Below are 18507 nucleotides of genomic sequence, written 5' to 3' on the forward strand. Positions count from 1 at the left end.
TCACAGAACAAAGTGCAGCAAATTATCCTGAGAGGAGAAGAGAAGGAAAAGTAACTTACCTGTAACTTTTGTTCTCCAGCATGAGCCTAGCATGGATTCACATGCTCATGAATATTCCCTGTCGTCAGGCTGGGAATCTCTGTAAAAGAAAAAACAGTTTCACCTTCACTTTAAAACTGTATTTCTCCTCTAAACCAATCACTGTCCTCAGGGTTCAACATGCTCCCATCCAATGACAGTCCTCTCCCTAAGTCCCACCTCTGGCGGTCATCTTCAGATCTGGTAAAAACATAAAGTGGCAGTACAACCAAGAAGAGCCGCAAAGGGGTAAGAGGGAGGGCTTGCATGTGAATCCTTGCCAGACCCATGCTGGAGAACAATAGTTAGAGGTAAGCAACTTAACCTTCTCCAGCATGGGGTCTGGCATGGATTTGCATGCTCATGAATAACGAATACACAGCAGTATACATTTCCCAACCATGGGAGGTGGAAAGGCTCAACAGAAGTAATCAACACTTACCCCTGCAACAGACTCACCTCAAGAGAACAGGTTGTGTGGCACTGCCTGACCGACTCTGACTCTTCCCTGCAATCCCTGTTGATGCAGTACAACGTTGTGAAGGTATGCATGGATGAACATATCGCAGCCCACAAGATGTCGAACATGGGCACACTACAAAGGAACGCCGTTGTCGCAGCGATCGCTCTGGTGGAGTGGGCTCTCGGGCCGCCCGGCAGAGGCCGGTTAGCCAGCCGATGACAGTGCTTGATTCAGCCAGAGAGCCATCATGAGATGGAAGCCTCAACAAGACCTTCCCATTATTCACAGGTCCAAAGTTCAAAAACAATTTAGAAGTCTTCCAAAAACTCTTTGTGCGTGCCACGTAGAACTTCAAGGCACAAGAAACATCCAGTGAGTGCAGGGTCCTCTCCGCCGACGAAAAAGGTTTCGGGAAGAAAACAGGTAACACCAAAGGCTCGTTGAGGTGGAATTCTGACGGAACCTTTGTGATGAAAGAGGGGTGTGTACGCAGCACCACCCTCGATTCATGGAAAATCAGATATGGCTGCTTGCAAGACAGGGCCTGGATCTCACCCACTCGTCTGGCTGAGGTGATGGCCGCAAGGAACGCCGTTATCCTTGAGACAAACTTGATTGGGGCTTGATGCATAGGTTCGAATGGTGTCTATATAAGTCTTGTCAGGACTACATTGAGTTCCCATGCCAGGGCAGGCGCCCTCACTGGCGAGAAAGATCGAAAAAGCCCCTTGAGAAACTCCTTGGCGAGTCTGTGGGACCAAACAAGTATCTTCCCAGGGATCTGGTGTAGTGTGAGATGGCCATAAGGTGTACCTTGATGGACGCGCAAACCAGAACAGCTTTTGCCAAGGAAAGCAAGCATAGAAGTATCTGTGGGGCTGTGACCCTCAGAGGGTTATTCTTCTGCGACCGGCACCACTTAGAAAAACACTTCCACTTATGGCCGTAGGACGTTAGTGTTGACGATGCCCTGGATTTGGCGAGGACCTACCTGTAGTCCGCTGGCCGCTCATAACCTACAAACTGTAAGGCTGCAGTAGCCATGCCTTCAGATTCAGGGGTCTGGGGTCATGATGAAGGATTGCGCCTCCCTTTCTGATGACCAGATCCGGAAGTACCGGCAACTTGACTGGAGGCGCCACTGACAAGCTGAGTTGGTCCAGATACCAAATCTGCCTCAGTCATCCCGGGGCGATGAGTATCATCTTGCACTGACACTGTCTTAATGTGTTGATCACACCGATCAGGAGAGGAAACGTGGGTAAATGCGCACAGAAACAGACCTTCCCACAGGAAGGAGAATGCATCCCTCAAGCTTCTCGGTTGGTGGAACCTGTTGGAAAATGTTTGGCATTTGGAGTTCGCCGCTGTGGCAGAAAGATCGATCAGGGATCTGCCCCATTTCACAAACAGGTGGTCCACTTTGTCCTGACGAAGTTCCCACTCGTGGCAGGAGCGCAGTTCCCTGCTGAGGGAGTCTGCAATGGTATTCTTGACACCTGCCAGGTGGAGAGGGACGAGGACCATCCCCTGTCCGATAGCCCTGAGCTATGTTGTCCCTGAAGATCCTCACCACCTTGCCCTTTGCAGATGGTAGGAAAGACTTGAGGGCCGAGATCACTGCCCGGAGCTCCAGGTTGTTGTTGTGCAGATCCTTCTCCTCTCGAAGCCACAGACCATTTAGATGTCTGGTATTTGTATTTTGTATTTGTATTTTGGTTATTTGTATAGCGCACAAGGCCCGAGGGCAACCGGGTGCATTATTTATTTACAGTCATCTTACATAGAAGTATTTACATTTAGAATATACAAAATATACATGTCACATAATCAAAGGTATACAATTTACAATATACAAGTGACATAATCGAAGGTATACAATTTACAGCATAGGGCAGAATGCAATGGCAGAGACATAAAAATAGCCTGTGGTGTCATAGAATATTGTTACAGTCAAGCGTGTGTGAACCCCCCAACCTTCCAGCGAGGCGTCTGTTGTGATCGTCTCCATGTATGGCAGGGTTTGAAATCTTGTACCCTGGGTGATTGGGAGCGCACCCCCACCACTCTATCGCCCGTCGGAACTCCTCTTTTTGAGCGATCTAGTCCACAAAACTCCCGGACACTTATATCCAATGTGAATCCAAGAATTCCTGTGGGGTCGCATCTGCAACCTGCAGAGACAGATGAGGTAGATGCAGGACAACATCATGCCCAGCAACGACTTGATGGCCTGAACTATGGCTGTCTTCACCGACAACAATCGCGGCACATTCCCTTGAATGGCTGCTAGTCACTCCTCCGAGGGTGATGACAGGCAAGCCATTGTGTTGAGTCTGGTGTCGAGGAACAGCACGTTCTGCGATGGCATTAAGCAGGACTTTGAATAGTTTACAGAGAAACCCAGCTCTGTCAGTAGTCAGACGGTCTCCTTCATGTGCTCATCAACCAGATCCCGAGAGTAGGTGCGTATCAGCCAATTGTCTAGGTACAGGTATGCATGTATGCCCTGCAGACGCAGATGGGCTGCCACCGGGGCCTGGCATTTTTAAACACTCTTGGGGCCGATTTCGAGCTGAATGGTAGGGCTTTGAACTGGTAGTGTTGGCCTTGCACCACAAACCGTAGGAACTTTCAATGCTTCCTGTGGAGGGGGAGATGGAAGTACGCATCCTCTAGGTCCTACGATGTTAAGAAATCCCCTTTCTCCAGTTGGTTGAGCACGTGCTGCAATGTGACCATCCTGAATTTTTGGGACTTCAAGTACTTGTTAAGATTGCGCAGGTCCAGGATGGGTCTCCACCCCCTGTCCTCTTTCTGACCAGAAAGTATCTGGAAAAGACTCTGGAGCCCACTGAGCCATTGGGGAACAAGCTATATCACCCCTTTCCATAACATGGATCGCATGTCTTCCAGGAGCTGAGGGATAGGGCAAGCTCGAAGGACTTTGATCTCTTCCCAGAGGGAGACTCCTCTTTGGACCGGTCATTCCTGAGCAAGGCATGACCCAGCTCGGAGCACAGGTCAGAGGCCTTGCTCGAATTTAGCCATGCCGCCAGCCTGCCATGCCTGTTTTTCTTTGTATTCTTTGAGAAGCCCAGGCATATCTCGCCCCCATCCTTGTTGTGGTCCGGGTGCAGTCAGTAAAGACATTGTAGATGTTTGTCCTCTACAAAGACGTTCCGTAGCCAGCATTGGGTTCAGGACCTAAAGAGGGTCCTTCCATCCTTTTTCTCCTCCGTCATGGTTGGAGGGCGCGAAGTAGGCCCAAGGCGGCCTTCCAGAAACGTCGACAAAGAACAGCCCTTGAGGGGCGCACAACTTCACAGACAATGGATCCCTTTGTCGGCCGATGGAGATAGGCACAAATGGGCTCTGATGTAACAAAAATAGAACTTTCCTGTGAAAAAACTTGGAAAAAAGTACAAAATAGCTCAGAGAGCAACTCGAGGACTCCCAACACTAAAGCATGCGGTAAACATCTGAAGATGGCTGCCAGAGGCGGGTCTTGGGGAGAGAACTGTCATTGGATGGGGGCAGTATTACCCACTACAGTCATTGGTTTAGAGGCAAAATGCAGTTTTAAAGTGAAAGTGACACTGTTTTTTCTTTTACCGAGGATTCCCATCCTGACGACAGGGAATATTCATGAGCATGTGAACCCATGCCAGACCCAATGCTGGAGAACCTTGTTCTTCACTTTAGTCTCTCAGATCTTCTTGGACTTTTGCTTCACAATCTGTTTGAACCCTTGAGCTCCATTCCATTTCATGGCAGGCTTTGGATGTGACAATTTTGGTTTATCAACAAAGTTGAGCCTTTTTGCGTAGCATGGACCACTGCTTGTTGTAGAAACAGTTGATCTACTTCTAGAGATTGTTGATGATGGATTAGATCATGTTGTGGCAAATAATGTGTTCAGACGTGAACCTACACTTAAGGTGCATTGAGAACATTCTCCTTCACCTTTAAGCACTACATGTGACATTGTCATGTCAGCTAAAGGTTTATAATGCAAATGGATATCTTTTTCTGTTTGAGGAGCCACCATGCTTGAGCAGGAGTTTAAATTAAAGGCATCAGTTCACACTGCCCAATGAATACATTGTAGGGCTGCAGTGCAATTTGCCTTGTTTGAAAACTGTAGGCCTCGTCACTAAGCATACATCAGGTATTAGCTGGCTGGGGAGACATGGGTAGCATATGGAGATGGGTTCAGCTCAAAAGTTATTTCAAAGAAGCTGTAACTGTGTGAGATGAGTGTTCATTAGGAAATGTCTACTGAAGCATGTCCCCACATATATATAGGGGATACATCAACACAGCACATAAATAAACGAATACCTCAGGTGGTAAATGTACTTTTTACTGGACACATTTAAACTAACAACTGTGGAGCAGATCAAAAGCTAGGATCCATTTGATTTAGTGGTTCACCTGTTGATGAGGTGATCACCCAGTTGATAAGGGGCATATCAGGTTTGATCCTTGTTAGGCAGAAACCTGTGCAGCTCCCTTAGGGACCACTGCAAAAAGTTTAACACTACAGGTGTTAGCAGTACACCCCATTGGTAGCAGTCTGTACCACCTAGATTTACCTGGTAGCTGTGGCTGAGCAGTCAGACTTCTTTCAAGAAGAGTTAGGCAGTATATAGAGTATACACAATAGGGCTAAAAATACAGTAGCACAAGCAAACACTGACCAGAGCTTTGGTATAAAAGTATATAATTATTTATTTAAAAACATACTTGTAAAAATACTCTGGCACTAATATGTCAAGCAAGTTCAAACACAGTCACTAGAAATATCTACACCTCCCTAATTAATTATTTGACAAGTCTTGGGTTAAGACACCACTTATTTAGCAAAACAGAGGTGAGCGTGTAACCATAGATGGCACTCCAATAATTTGTTTAAAAAGGGAGAGAAAAGGCAGAATAGGAAAATCACACAGTACCAATACTTTTAAGAACCCACAGCAAGTCAAGAAAGGCAGGGTCTACTGTAGAGCAAAAAGTTCATAGGCCAGGCCCACTCGTGGAGAGAGCAAGGCGGAATGTGCCCAAGATCACACAGTGGAAATGCACTCAAAGTCTTTGCAGGAAAGTCAAAAAGAGGTTGGATCAAGTTAGAAAGGTAATGTTAACAGGTCTGTGGTCACCCCAGGATAGAGAGTCAAGGATTTACGGGACACCTTGGACAGTCTGTTGCAAGGTAGACCAGGCGGGACACAATACCTGAAATGGTGAGAAAGCTCCAGCGGGGGCAGTTGTTCCTGGTAGCGGGTGCAAGTCGGAGCTTTGTCCAGGGGAAGAGAAGATCTCGACGTGGAGGAAAGCTGGAGGTTGTTGCACTGCCAGGGAAGAAACTAGCCACGGAGTTTCCCGGTTAAAAGGTACTACCCTTTTATTCGCGGTAGTGGTGAAGCGTGGCTATCCAGCCGCCGGGGTGCTTGGCACGGGCGATTCGACCACGAGTCGATCCAGGAAGGCGAAAAAGGTGAACTGGTTGGTCCCACCAGCTCAAAGGGAAGAAGACTCTCCTGGAAGAAGATCTTCTCTGTCGTCGGGAAAGAGGTGAGTTTCGTACAGCAGGGCTCCACCGGTGGTGTCGTCGTTGTAGATGGCTCAGCTTCTCCCCTCTTCGGATTCTTTAGGTCCTGTGGCGACTTCTGAAGTTCTAGTCCCCAAAGCCCTGCTTTTATGCAGAAAACCCCCATTCATCAGCCTAGCTGTCAATCAAACATGCTAAGTGGTGAGCCGAGCGGCTCACCACTGGACCTATCACACAAGAGTGCGACTTGAGTTGCCAAGTCAACTCAGTCCATGGTGCCTATTCCCCCCTCCCACACATCCTGTAGACCCAGACAGAGTGGCACCACTTTTGGAGGCTTCTGTGCAGAAGCCCGCCAAAAGTGGAACAAAGGGCTCGACTTGGGTTAGGGTTTCAGAGGCGAACACAAACGCCATTTTAAAAACGAGTCCTGGCAAAAAGACCCAACCGGGGAATAAATATTAAATAAATAACCCGGCGGTATCTTTAACATTGCACCAAAAAGTGGTGCGTTTAAAATGAATGGGAAAATCCTATAGGAAATATTCCGGTGGAATATTTCGCGTGGTATCCTCTGCCACCAGCCCGAAACTCGACAAGGGGGGACTGGACAGTGCCCCCTTGGAAAACAGACTCAGGGGCAATCGAATTACCCCTACCAGTACTTCCACAATATGATGGTTTGTACTGGTTCTGTTCACAATTTAAGACTAGTAAAGCCAATGGTGACTTTACATGCCCTAGGAGACAGTAGTCAGTCCCAGGGTATGGAGTCTATGTTTGGGGGTCACTATGACACCCCTATGTTACTGCACTGAGGGTGCTGTGTAACACATATACCAAAAACACATGAAGCCCTATGGAGTAAAATACCCCATAGCCCATAAAACACATTACATAGTCAAAGGACATTCTTAAATCATGCCTAAGAGTGGGAGAAAAAGAGTCTCACTCTTAGCAGGAGAAGAAAATAAACCCCAAAAAACTAGCAAAGCTGCTGGGGGACTCACTAGGTTTGGGAAATTAGCCTTAACAGAGAATTCTCCCTAACAATCCTGGCTCCCAAATCTAACAAGAGAGCACAAGGTAGGTGCTCAACAGCTGCCCACATTGTTACAGAAAACGATTGGTGCCTGAAGACCGGTGTGCTTGAAATGACTGCTGAATACACACTGCTTTTGTGGCCATGGTCATAGCCCCATTGAATGACAAGGAAATCACTTTGTGGTGAAATGATAAATAGCCTGTGGAAATCAGTGTGAACTGTGCCATCGAGATTAATTGGGATCAAAACAATGGTGAGATGTGTTGTGAAATACAGATGAGTTGGCCGATAAAGATCATTTCTCAAATACCGTATAATGGAACGTAAAGTTCTTTTTTCACCAAAGAGGAATAGAAGATATACCACTTAGGCTTAAGACTTATACATTATTTAGAATATTGTGATTTCCTGTTTTAAATGTTGTGTATATTGAAACTACATACACACAAATGCAGAACATCCAATCAGCAAGAAAAAAGAAGCTACTTTTTAAATATAAAATCATAACAGAAATAAGAGCACTAATGATATTGTCAATCCCCTGCTACTCCAAAAAGCAATACATCTGATATCGGCATTAGGGAAACAAGAGGGTCCTCAGCAGAGAATGCAACAAGAGATTTCAACGTATTCTGATGGAAACATCATAGGCCTCAGTCCATCAGGTGAAATTTCACTAAATGTGACTTGCATGTCACATTGACATTTCTGAACTTGAAAATTAACAAATGCGTTGGGAGTCTTTGAAGCAAAGGAACTGTCTGTCATTTGGAAAAAGTACCTCGAGTTAAGAAAGGACTTTAACTTAAGTCACTAGACTTTGTGTAAATATATTTACATTATTAATGCACAAGATGAAAAATATAAGTATGTTTACCTTAATAACTTCATCTAATGGCGGTCTGTCTTCATAGTTTCTTTTTGCCATATTAAGTAGAAGTCTTTTCAATTTCTTCGGTAAGATCAATTTTTCATTAATTGGAACGTTACATTTTGCTGCTGTCCATAAAATTGCTGCAACAGCATAAACACATGCCTGTTGAAAGAAATTCATTCTTACAATCGTATCAGGAGTTGAAAGAAACAAAACTGCATGAAACAAATTCAGAAAATAAAGGATACAAGAAAAATGTAGCATTAGGCAGTGTTGTCAGACTGCCACATATATTAAAAGTATCCTTACAAGGCCATGCCCATGTAATAAGCAACCCAAAAGATCAGAAACTGATGAAGTTCAAGAAGGTAGTGTGGACTCAATGAAGACTCAGGCTCTGGCAATGACCAAAAGTATGAAAGACAAATCTCTCACCATTTTCTGTCAGCATGACACCAGTGCAACAAAATTAGAGCATGGGCAGCTGTGATTTAATGTAATGTAAAATGGTATTCTACATTGACCTTCTGTCTCTTTGGTGGTCTCACTGGGCATGGAGCTGCAAGAGGGGAGGTAAGCTTTGTTAAATTGATTGTAAGACAGGCAGATTTGAGAAACCTGTGGTGCCGATTGGAGCAAATGAGAAGTACCCTACGCTGTCCAGTCATTTGGTCGACAGACAAATGGTCGACAGACAAATGGTCGACGCAATTTGGTAGAAAGACAAATGGTCGAATTTTTTATTTATTTATATATATATTTTTCAGGTTTTCGTTTAGGAAAAAAAGGTTTTTTAGCAAAAAAAGGGGGCTGGGGGGGACCCCCCCCCAAAAAGATAAAAAGAGTGAAAATACAAAAAAAAAATTCGACCATTTGTCTTTCGACCAAATTGAGTCGACCATTTGTCCTGTCAACAATTTATTTTCGACCAAATGACCTGTAACCGTACCCTACTACTTATTGGCCCCCCCATGACTCTATGTGCTTCCCTGTGACACATGAAAATATGTTAGCATGGGGGGGAAAGACCAAGATCTGACATATGCTGTCGATCTGTGCTAGCCACTGATTTGGATTTTGTTATAGAACTACAAAGGTGAGCTTTCTGGTATCTCAGTTAATGTTGATTTGAAAGCTGGAAGGCCTAAGGTCACCATGTGGAGGGGTTCGTTTGTGTAGCATAAGGTGGAAGGATATTTTAAAGGGTAGTGTGTCACTACTGTGGAAGAGTGGGAAGACAAACAAAAGGTATGTGGGAAGGACAGGGGAACATTAGGGCACCATCTGGGGGAGAGGAAATGTGCATCATTCAGCATCATGTGTGGAACCATGCAGGATCCACCTGCTCATTCTGACAGCTATTTGTGGTGAAATCTGACCAAAATATGTTAATTCTCTAGATTGTCTTTTCACAGCTGTGGGAGTGTTCCTGTAAAAGTTCATATCATTTTCGGTATCTTCCACTCGGTCAAAAGTAGGTGTGTAGTAAGTGGGGTTATCTGGAACGGTTTAAGTTGCTTTCTGAAGGTCTGGTGGTCTTCTCTGAGCAGAGAAAGGAGAAGGCAGAGCCCCCATTAATGTTGAAGGTAGGCAATTATACTAAGGAATAATTGCATCACGGGTCGAGTCCCTAAACCCTACTCTCCCGGGTGGCATTATGCTGCCAGCTGGCAGTTGCCCTGGTGACTAACCCAAGTCCACCAAAAGACCGTACTTCTCAGGAGCCCAAGCGCTCACGTGATGCAGTGCGGTAACACTGTGATGGTGTCACACATTGCAAAGCCTGTGAAACAGCGATGTTGAAACAGCAAGCAGCTGTCTATGAAAGAATGTCCAGACTAGTGATCCAGGCTTCTCAAACATCATGAGTAGCTTTTCTTTCTAGCCTGTTGCTTGTTTTGCTCCTGTATGTTTGACTTTGGACTGTGTGTCCCAGAATTATTTTTGGGATTGCCCTTGGCTTTGGTAATCCTCTTTGTGTACTGACCATTGGATCCTGTGTACTGTGTAACTGCATTTTGTATTTCCATTGGCTGTGCTCATCTACTCTGTTTTCTGACCATGGATTGTGTGTACTGGAACTGCAATTTGGATTTCCCTTCTTGTATGTTTTAGGGAACTGTTTTTGAAACCCCACTGATTTAATCCTCACACCACCAGGGCTAGGTCCTTGCGTGTTTATTTTAAATTATTATGATTATTATTATTTTGTTTTCCTCATCAGTGTCAGTGAGTTTCCTGGAATATTGACTGTTTTCCCTTTCCTCCTGTAGGGAATCTCCCAGGTTTCTAGCACTCTATCCTGAAGGTAGGAAGGTTCAGGTGGTAGGGGACTAGTGGGATTCTGGCATTTCATTTTGCAAGTGGTGTAACTTGCCTTTGTCTGTTTTCTTTACAGCCTAGGTGTGAACAAGGTGGTACTCCCTTGACTTCTTGCTCTTAGTGCCCTGTGCATGTGTGTGTTTCATCCTACATGTAAGGTATTCTAAAAAGAAAAGTCTTGCCTGATAAAGGAGAACTTCTACCCGATGTGTCCCTCCTTGACAGACCTTGACAAAATGTTGGATCACATTGTTCTTGGTGGCTGGTTGTGGGTGAATTTCCTTGTGATGGTTTCCTGACGCCCGCCATTAAAGGTGCAATGGTTGATGGTTAGGGTTTTGAAATGGATTCTTCATTTGTTCTGAACAGAATCGTGTGTACAGTGGGGTGATGAGATGTGTCTGTATCTTATTTAGTACACAACACTTACAAAGAAGTATGTGAGTATGTGTTAATGGAGACCCAAGTAGGCTTTATCTAATTTTGAGAGTACATGTGTGATACTTGCCTTAGTCCTCTGTGTGAAGGTAAGGTTGAGCATGATATGTCGGATGATGCAGAGTTGTAAGAAATAAGTAAAATTGCATAGTAGCATGACATGCAGATTCCTGATGATTATCATAGACAAGAGGGAGGAACTAATTGTGTTTCGCAAGGGGATTGATTTGGCTTTTGAAGGTGTAATCATGGCACAGAACATACACTCTGTTTTGGCTCGGTTGAGTTTGGGTCTATTTATCCGAGCATCTACATGTGCAAAGCAGGTGCAGAGGTCTGGGGTGGTCATGGTACAGTTGTTGGTGAGGTTGTGGATGATTGTAGTTGAGTTGGGTATCATTTGCATAGTTGATGTCTGAAGGGCCTGACCCGTTGATATACGTTCCAGTGATGTCATCATGTTAAAGTGTAGCAACATAAAGCTGAATCTTTGGGGAAATCGGTATGTCAATTTGGGAAGGGGTGACTGTTGGATACTACTTTAATCTATTGGCAAAGTTATCCCAATACAGTGGATAATCCTTGCATCACAGGTCTCTGTACCGCATTGTCATTTCAACAAGAATCTTGTGGCTGAGTCAGTCAAGGAACAGCAGTTGATAAGAGTCCAAGGAGATGCTGGTTGACTAAAGCAGTCTGTGAAGTGGCATTTAATTCCTCTAACTTATATTAATAAAAAGGAGAAGAAACATACTGGAGTATGTATAGATCTGCTCTAGGAAGTAGGAAGAAGATTCAATTTAATGCGCAACCAGAAAGTTCTAAGGTATTCTGAAGCGTGCTGGTATAGATATTTCTGCAGGACATTCATGGGCTTAATATCCATAGAGAACTGATCTATGAAGTAAAGAGTCACCCTATTTTCAATCCAAACAGCCTCGAAGAGTAACTTCGTCACCTTGCCTGGATTATTTGCCAGCTCCTCTAGAGAGAACGATTTATTAGCCATCATCGACAACACTGGATTAACCCAATTTTCAAGAACTAACCAGTTGCCCTGCTTAACCAGTGAGTTAAGTTGAACAAGCAGGGTGAATGCTGGAGGAAACAATATGGAGCGCAGGAGAAGTACTCTTCTTCAGTCAACCCTCATGCTCAGCGAGGTATTGCCCCAGGCTCAGTAGTCAGTCCCAGGGTATGTTTGACCGGGGAAAAAGGAGTGCCGCCAGGAAGCTTAAAACATCTTTTCCACACAAAAGCCTTCCACACAAAAGCCTCCTGCTTGGCCAAATCAAGATTAGCAACCTTCGCATCTGCCCCCTATGATATTTTCAGATCAATCACTTGGTTTTACAATTTTAAAGCAGGTAACAAGGAAAACAGCCATATTTCCTATTGAGTGGGCTGCCGCTGAAATAGCACCAATTTTTAGTTCATCGGTCGCCAGAAACATGGCTTGTTTAGATCTAATAGTAACGCCCAAATATTTAAATTCAGACACTACTTGTAGTCTAGTTCCATCAATGTGCCATCCAAAATTAATTCTCCCTGATAAGATCTTTCTATGGTTAAAGATCAAAATCTTGGATTTTGTGACATTTAATGTGAGGCCCAAATCCGTAAAGAAATTCTGAGCCTGCATAAGGGACTTCTGTAAACCGACTGCCATGTAGTCAATTAAGACGAGGTCATCTGCGTAAAGAAGATATGGAAGAACAAACTGTCCCAACTTCGGAGGATTCACCCCTTGCCCCTCCAATGCAGCCCTGATTCCCAAGATGCAAAAATTGGAGAAAAACGGGGCTAAAACACAACCCTGTTGCAGACGGCGGTCAGCAGAGATTATTAGGGAGAATTCTCCAGAATGGCTAATTTCCCTTACCTACTGAGTCCCTGAGCAGCTTTGCAGGATTTCTAGGATTTATTTTCTTCATATGGTAAGATTGTGAGCCTTTTTTCCCACTCTTACATGTGTTTTGCTGTCTGTGTTTAACATTTTTCTTGTGTTCAGAGACTGTGGAGCCTCACCTACTCCGTAGGCATCATCTTTTTACTGTGTGTTACTCAGCACCTTCAGTGCAGTGACACAGGGTTGTCTTTTTCAGACTTCCCAACTCCGACTCCATTTTCTGAGACTGACTACTGTCTCTCAGAACATGTAAAGTTGCCATTGACTTTATTAGTCTCTTTTAAAACTCACAGACCCAGTACAAACTATCTTACATAGAGTTCTGGAAGGGGTTGATACTACCCCTTGTTGTCTGTTTCTCTTGGAACATTGTTTCATTCCCTTTTCATTAAGACTTGGCTGGTGGCAGAGGTAACTGCCCTATTTTTCTTACAGTGGTTATCTTAAATAGCCCTCGCATTGTTTTAGGCTAGCTTGGTAGCCTCGAACGTAAACCCGGTGGACCATATACGTTTTTATACAGTTCAGGCTGCGTTAGTCGTCATTTCTTTTTGTAAAAGGCTTTCTTGTGTTTTACTCTGCGCGCCAAACCAGGTTTGGTTCCTTTGTTTGCCGTCCTTTCTCGGGCTTCTGCACAGAAGCCCTACTTAGGCGCCTGCATGTCTGAGGGGGTCAGGATCTGAGGGAGGGGTTTAGGACTCCCTCCTCCGGGTCTCCTTCGAGATCCATGTCACACTCTGATATTATTGGCTGTGATGACTGTCCCGGCGGGACAGCCACCCTGTTGTGTGATTGACAGCCAGGCTTTGTGAATGGGGGAAAACTGCATAAAAAGCAGGTCTCTGGGTCTGGAAAGGCAGAATCGCTACTGGGTCGAGAGAGCCGAGGAGAAGGTGACAGACGAGGACCTCTACCACGACTGAACCGCCCGGTGAAGCACTGCTGCGAGTCCGAATCTTCAAACTTTGATGACAGGGAATATCTGCAAGTAATCTTCTACACTTCAGCTGGTGGGAACAACCAGTTCACCAAACTGCTCACCAGGCCTCCCTTCTCTGGTCGAATTTGCTGTACAGAGCTACAGTGAACCAGATAGCCAGGAGGAACGGACCCTGCTTGCGTTTTAAGGAGCACACCATTTATTAGTCGCTTTGCCCTGCTGCTGGTTTCTTCCCTGGGCAGTGCAGGACCGTCCAGTCTTCCTCCTTCTTGTCAGTCCGACAGTCGCTTCATGAACCGTTAGCTTCCAGGACCTGCCTGGAACGTCTGCCTCAGTTACAACATTTTTCTGCTTTAAAGGTACTGTGCTAACCCGGTTGTTCGTTTCGTACAGCTGCCGTGAAAGTGTGTGAGATCTTTTGCCAATCCGAGGGCTTGTCCTTCTCCATTCTTTTAAGTAACTTTTCATCAGACCAGAGTTCTGAACTCTTGGCAAAGACTTAACCGCAAACTACTCTGAACTGTGTTATCCTCTGCAAAGACTTTGGTCCAATGACTTTGGGCCAGGCACCTTTAATTTGATTTCCTCACTGTAGTTCCTTTTTCTAGATTGCTCTGCTTACTTACTTGTTGGTGCTGTTCAATTTCTGTCTAACTTTGTCTTTCCCTCCCTTTTAAGTTGCTGGAGTGCCATTTTGTTCACACTTCATTTTGAGCCTAACTTGTCCAGAATCTACTGGGTGCGGTGTAGTTTTTTTTCAGTGCACCCAATAGATTTTTCAACTGCTTGATAATAGTGAAATGTTTAATAACTGATGTGTAAATAAATGTATATTCTTTTACTCAGAAACCTTGAGTCAGTGTTTGTTTGAATCATAGTAATTGCTGTCCTTTGTGTAACTATTGATACTGCTCACTTTACTCTTGAGATAAGTCTGGCTGCTCAGCCATCGCTACCACTTTACTGTGTAGTACAGGCTTGTATCAAAGGTGAATTTATACTGTCACTTGTAGTCCTAATTGTGTGTGGTGTTCCCAAAGGGTACTGCATATAATTCTAACAGAGATCCACCTTGAGTAGCCGCTTATCCAATTTGATTTTGATCTTCAAATCTTTGTGTAGAAATACCAAATTAGAAAAAAAGGCCTAAGGGCAGCCCCAAGGCCTAAGGGCAGCCCCACAGCCTCAACATCCCCCATAGCTTATTGTGATCCATGCTATCAAAAGCCTTGGATATGTCAAGAAATGAGAAGTTAATGGTCTTTTTTCTTTGAAACACTTGGTTTTTCAGGAGCTGTAAAATCAGGCAATTAAGGGCAGTACTCTTCCCCTTTGCGAAAGCCAGACTGGTTACTGTCCAACTTATTAGAGGGCACCCATCTTTCCAAGGCATGGAGCAAGAAGCCTGACATTTTGTTTGTAAGAGGCATCCAGGAGTGAGATATGGCGATAGTTCAGTGGATTTTCCCTGTCCCCCTTCTTGTACAATGGCCTCTCTCGTGTCCAGATACAGAGTCCACCCTACCACGTTGCAGAACAACTGTAGTAGAACTGCTGCCCACAAAGGTGGGTCTGATTTGAACGTTAAGTTGAATAAGCCGCCAGTCCCCGGGGCGATGGAGGACTTGGCCCTCCTGATCGCTATTAGAATACCTGCTAGATCAACATACAATAGAGCCCAAAGATCGTCCCCCAAATACAAATTTGGTTTTAGTATTTAGACATCCACTGTGGATCCTTCAAAGTATACAAGCTAGTAAAGTAAGCCTGCCACTGCTGACAAGAAATAGACTGGTGCTGTAGTGACAATTGCATCCCCCCCCTGAATAAGTCTCGGAAAGTTGGCCGGCTGATGGGAAGACAATGCCCAAAGCATCTTTTCTGCATTGGCTTGAAGGAGCAAAGCTCTGTGACCCTTTACCCTTTTCCTGTTTGATAGCTTAAGGCTAGCAATGGTGTGTTCCACATTTGTACCCATTTTCAGGATTTCCCTTATCTCCCTTATCAGCGTTCTCTTCCTTTCAGGGATTTCCGTGTTGTACACATGTCTAGACGTCACATAGCAATGTTCCCTTGTGAGATTTGAAGCTGGAATAAGAACAGATATTGTACTCTGAAGATGGGGAGAGTATGAGCGAGGACACAACTCTGCAAAAATACCCTCCACAAGGTCCACGTCAATGCTAGCATTGAATCTATGTGCATATTTGAGTTTCCATATAATTGCATAATTCCATATAATTGTATGTCTGCCTCTTTTTTCCTGTTATCCAGTGACTGCAGCTTGGAGTGTTCCTTGGGATCAGTGCTCTCCCTCCTATTCTTCAACATTTAATTGGGAAGCATTTAAAATTGCTTTATGTCTTAGGATAAATGGATGGGAGCTAATGTGTTACATTCAAAACTAAAAATCTGAAATCTGAAATTATATAACAGATACTTCAAAATGAGATGCCAGCCCTTTCTAGGTCCCTTCACTAGGACCTTGTCCCAGACCTACCAGATCAATAAAGAGCCTCTGAGTGGTGATTAATGAGGCTCTTTGTGGCCACAAATTAAACAGATATCACAAAGCATAATTGTATCATTGACAAAGGACAAACACATATCTTTCCATATTTAGAGCAAAGACAGACGTCTAAAGATATAATTCTTCTGTTTTATACTGCCTAGATTACCAAGACCCCTTTCAGGGTAAAATCCACCCAGCCGTCAGATCCTTAAATGGTTTCCTGGTTGAAAAGTTAGTGCATTTTACAGTACTGTGTATGGCATATTAGGCCTCCCATGTTTAGACCTACTATTCCTTTTCTTTCACCTTCACACCTACCATCCGGTTGAGTTGAAGCGATTTCCTTCAACATTCTATTAGTGGAACCTATGATCAATAAAAGGCAGTTTTGCAGCTGACTCTTCTCTTATTTGGTTCCGATCTTAATGAATAAGGTACCAGCCAATAGTAAAATCTTCAAAACCACCCCCATTTTAGGAAAAAGCTGCAGACATGTTTTTTTTTAAAGTTTTAGCCATTACAGTCACTACACCTGCATTTCACTCACAGTGCCAAGAGGCCACTTCTCTTTACAATTAAACACAAACACATATTAACACTCTCCAAAGATATTGTTTAAGTGTCTTGGAGCTGTGGGACCTCTCAGCGCTTCTCTTTAGATGCCTCGATAAGAGCATTGTGCACCACATGAGGACACTTGTATTCTTGAAGTACTTACTTTTACTTGACATGATACAAGTGTAGGGAATTTTGTTGATTGCATTTACTAGCATATGCAAAGCCCGTCCAACCACATGGTCTAGGAATGTGAAGAACATTGGCACTGCATATTTCTTCTCTTCCCTGCCACTATGGACATGTTCAACCAAGCATCTAAAGAGTGTTCCCTATTTTAGCAGCCCATGGCTTTATCTGGTTCATTGTGAAAGATGCTTCTTCACTGCAGTCCCTTGTGACCTCCTAGGTCAACTAAAGGTATCTATCAACTCACAATGCCCTTTGATTCCTGCAGTATTTATTTTTTAGTGTAGCCAATGTTTTAAATGTGAGCCGAGATTTAAAAGAGTTGCTGGTTGTATGTTTTCACGCCCTAACCCATGCGACCCCACAAAATTAGTTTCTGTCATCGACTTATAGCAATTGCTGTGGTCAAACATCCAGATACTCACCACCAATCACGCAGCTGCGTGTAAAGCTGATTCGAGGGCAGCAGATTGATCACATAAGTAAATCTACGTGTGGATTGGACTTTACCCGACCAACAACACCAGAAGGCGCTAGCCGGCCCTACTCCAAAAGGACCTCTACATAAGGCCAGATCCTGTCTGTGCCTGTCTGGGCCTAACCGGTGCCGCACGGCCCGCCGCAATGCCCGCACTACCACCAACTTCAGTGCTTGCCTCAGACAGTCCTCAGGGTAAGCGATTACTGCACTCTCTGCCCATTCCGTGTGTTACACCCTATTTCTTAAGCTCCTCAACAAACCTACAGACACTCTCAAATCAACAACCCGCTCCACCTGCCCGCTTGGCAGCCTGTTTACATTGACACATTGCACAAGAACCCTAAACACTGTCCAATACCGCACAAACATTACGGTGCATACGAATCATTAGCATTTGCTACCTGTTACCTTTGAGCATCAGCAACTCTTGCCAATGCCCCTGTTACTATCTGCTAGTATGTGTGCTACTAGCCGACCAGTCACCAACTGGTCTACCATTGATACACTTGCTCCTCCTCGCCATGCTGAAATTGTCACCCTTATCCCTCTCTGCATTCTGCATCTACTGTATATTTCATATCCACATGTACATCTGCATACTGTACCCTTTGTTTATATGTCATGCAATATCCTGCTATTCTCAAATGTTGACTACTCCATCGCCCTACAATATTGCCCAACTTGCTTAGAGCCTTTACACGCTGAACTCTACATATATTATCAATTCATTCCTCTGCCTTACATGTATTGCAGCATTGTGTATGTATGCATAGCCTTCTTGACATCCCAGCATGCTAAATTGTAATTATAGCATAACATTGAATGTATCCACAGCCTAGCCTCGACAGCCTAGCATACCAATCTGTAATTGTAGCATTACATTGAATGTACGCATAGCCCATCCTCGACAGCCTAGCATACTAATCTGTAATCGTAGCATTACATTGAATGTATCCATAGCCTAGCCTCAACATCCTAGCATACTAATCTGTAATTGTAGCATTACATTGAATATACCCATAGCCTAGCCTCGACAGCCTAGCATACTAATCTGCAATTGTAGCATTGCATTGAATGTATCCATAGCCTAGCCACTACAGCCTAGCATACTAATCTGTAACAGCAGCCAAGTCACTCAACCGACCCA

The 18507-nt window shown here is 44.4% G+C and overlaps 1 protein-coding gene across 1 annotated transcript in view; it reads right to left on the reverse strand.

Annotated features, from left to right (window-relative positions):
- Positions 1-18507, reverse strand: part of KNDC1 (kinase non-catalytic C-lobe domain containing 1) — an 895433-nt gene that overhangs the window by 591155 nt on the left and 285771 nt on the right. Inside the window, exon 10 of the mRNA XM_069611402.1 lies at positions 8018-8176. Within this exon, the coding sequence (XP_069467503.1) occupies positions 8018-8176 (159 nt within the window). The remainder of the gene's footprint in view (positions 1-8017; positions 8177-18507) is intronic.

Source organism: Ambystoma mexicanum, chromosome 8 (assembly GCF_040938575.1).
Source record: "Ambystoma mexicanum isolate Mex_15411 chromosome 8, UKY_AmexF1_1, whole genome shotgun sequence".
Classification (NCBI taxonomy): Eukaryota; Metazoa; Chordata; class Amphibia; order Caudata; family Ambystomatidae; genus Ambystoma; species Ambystoma mexicanum.